Genomic DNA, 1,760 nt, shown 5'->3' with positions numbered 1-1,760 from the left:
TTTCCCTCCTCACCTCCACCATCCCCTTTTCACCAAACTTGCTCAAGTTCACCTTAAGCTCCCTCAAGCTCAAACCCAATCAACCCAACACCAAACCAACTTAAAATGACCGTCTCCCTCTCTTCCCTCGCGTCGTTCTCGTCGACCACCACGTCTTTCGGACGAGAAGCTTTTGCTTCCTCCTCCTTCAGGACTTCTTCGTCCAACGAGGAGACTTCCATCTCTTCTGGAGATTCTACTTCTACCAAGGAGGTGAGTGGCTTCGTTCCTTGGGGCTCTTCTTGAGCTCTGTGCATGCGTTTGAGCGGTGGAAAGGAAGAGGGGAGAGAGCGAGGAGGGAAGGCAGGGAGGCCAGGCGAGGGAGGCGGGTACAAGAAGGCTGGCGAATCGCTTCCCTACCTTTTCCGTTTCGGTTTTCAGAGTCGAATCGCGTACCATTGGGCAGCCTGAATCTGTATCCCCCCTCTCGTCCAACTTTCAACTCTCTGAGTGGAAAGGGAAGAGGAGGGAGACGGCATTCATTCAGTGGGACGGGGAGGGCTGAGGGAGGACGAGGATGGGAAAGAGAAGGTCTTCTCGTGCGACCACGATGAGCTGACAGATCCTTCTTTGTTCTTATGCTCATCTAGAACCCTCTCTCTAGAGTCAACGCTTTCAAGCAAGCTCGTAGCATCGTTGCTGCTTCCTTCAAGCTCGATACTAAAGTGAGCTTCTTCGACTCTCCCTCCCGCTCTGAATCACTTCTCTCCCTCTCCCTCTCTCTCTCTTCTTCCGCCCATCCTCGTCTCTACTTCTACGCTTCTTCCTCTTCGGAGTCATTCGGCTGAACTTCTTCCACTCTTCCTTCCACAGATCGATCAAGAACCCACCCTCAACTTCGTCAACAACGGAGGTCTCGCGCTCAACCTCGAGTCCACGCCTCCTCCTCTCGCCACCCCGTCGTCGTTCGTCTTCGTCAGAGGAGAGAGGCTCGCTCGTCTTCCCTCGGTCGACACTCCTCTCAAGACCAAACCAGCCTTCAAGGCCAGGATCTCGTCGTCCTTCAAGTCCTTCGGAAACAGAGTCAAGGCTCTCACCTCAAAGTTGAGCTCAAAGACCTCGACCGTCTCCTCCTCCCTCTCCCCTTTCGCTCAGGTTCGTTAGAGTCTCCTCTTCTCCTCTCCTTCGAGCTCATAGCTGACCGTCGTCTTCGATTCCTTCCTGTTCCTCTTGCCTCCTCTTCAGGATCCCATCCTCGTCGCCTTCGCTTCCGTCGAAACTGAGGACGGCGCCGCCGTTCTCATTCAGCAACCCTCCCTCGTCTGCAAGAACGTCAGAGCCGAGAGGATCCCTATCGTATCAGTCGTACCTGCTTCCGTCCTCGCCGCCGAACATTCAGTTGAGGTCTGCTTCGAAGGTCAGTCGCTCGAAGGTTCCCGTTTCGTCGTTCCGTCCTCTCGTTCAAGCTGACCTCCTTCTCCATCATTCGTTCCTCAGGAATCCCGTCGTCAGCCATCGTAGCTACTCCTCGAGAGGGTCCCGTTCATCAAGTCGCTGACGTCGAGTCCTCAGTCCATCAAGTCGTCGCTCAATCTGCTGAAGTCTTCAACCTCGGTACGGCTGCTCCCTCTTCTCTCCACTCCTCAAACTTCCTTCACTGACCCTTTTCTTTGGTCTTCTCTCCTTCTAGATCATGCTACTCACGTTGGAAAGGAGTTGTTGGCGAGAGAGAGTACCCAGGTGAGTTTCTTCATCCCCTTTCTCGTTCTACCGCGTCGACG

At 54.4% G+C, this 1,760-nt stretch overlaps 1 protein-coding gene across 1 annotated transcript; it reads left to right on the top strand.

Annotated features, from left to right (window-relative positions):
- Nucleotides 1-1,485, top strand: BDY24DRAFT_287556 (uncharacterized protein). Its single transcript, XM_076637016.1, has 4 exons — nucleotides 1-252; nucleotides 630-704; nucleotides 853-1,134; nucleotides 1,225-1,485. Exons 1-4 carry the CDS (start codon nucleotides 106-108, stop codon nucleotides 1,447-1,449), a joined length of 729 nt encoding a protein of 242 aa, XP_076491913.1. The 5' UTR covers nucleotides 1-105; the 3' UTR covers nucleotides 1,450-1,485.
- Nucleotides 1,486-1,760: the final 275 nt, after the last annotated feature.

The sequence above is a fragment of the Mrakia frigida genome (genome assembly GCF_051309035.1).
Source record: "Mrakia frigida strain ATCC 22029 unplaced genomic scaffold BDY24scaffold_93, whole genome shotgun sequence".
In the NCBI taxonomy this organism is placed as follows: domain Eukaryota; kingdom Fungi; phylum Basidiomycota; class Tremellomycetes; order Cystofilobasidiales; family Mrakiaceae; genus Mrakia; species Mrakia frigida.
Note: the sequence above shows the minus strand (reverse complement) of the source record. Positions and strands in the feature narration are given on the sequence as shown.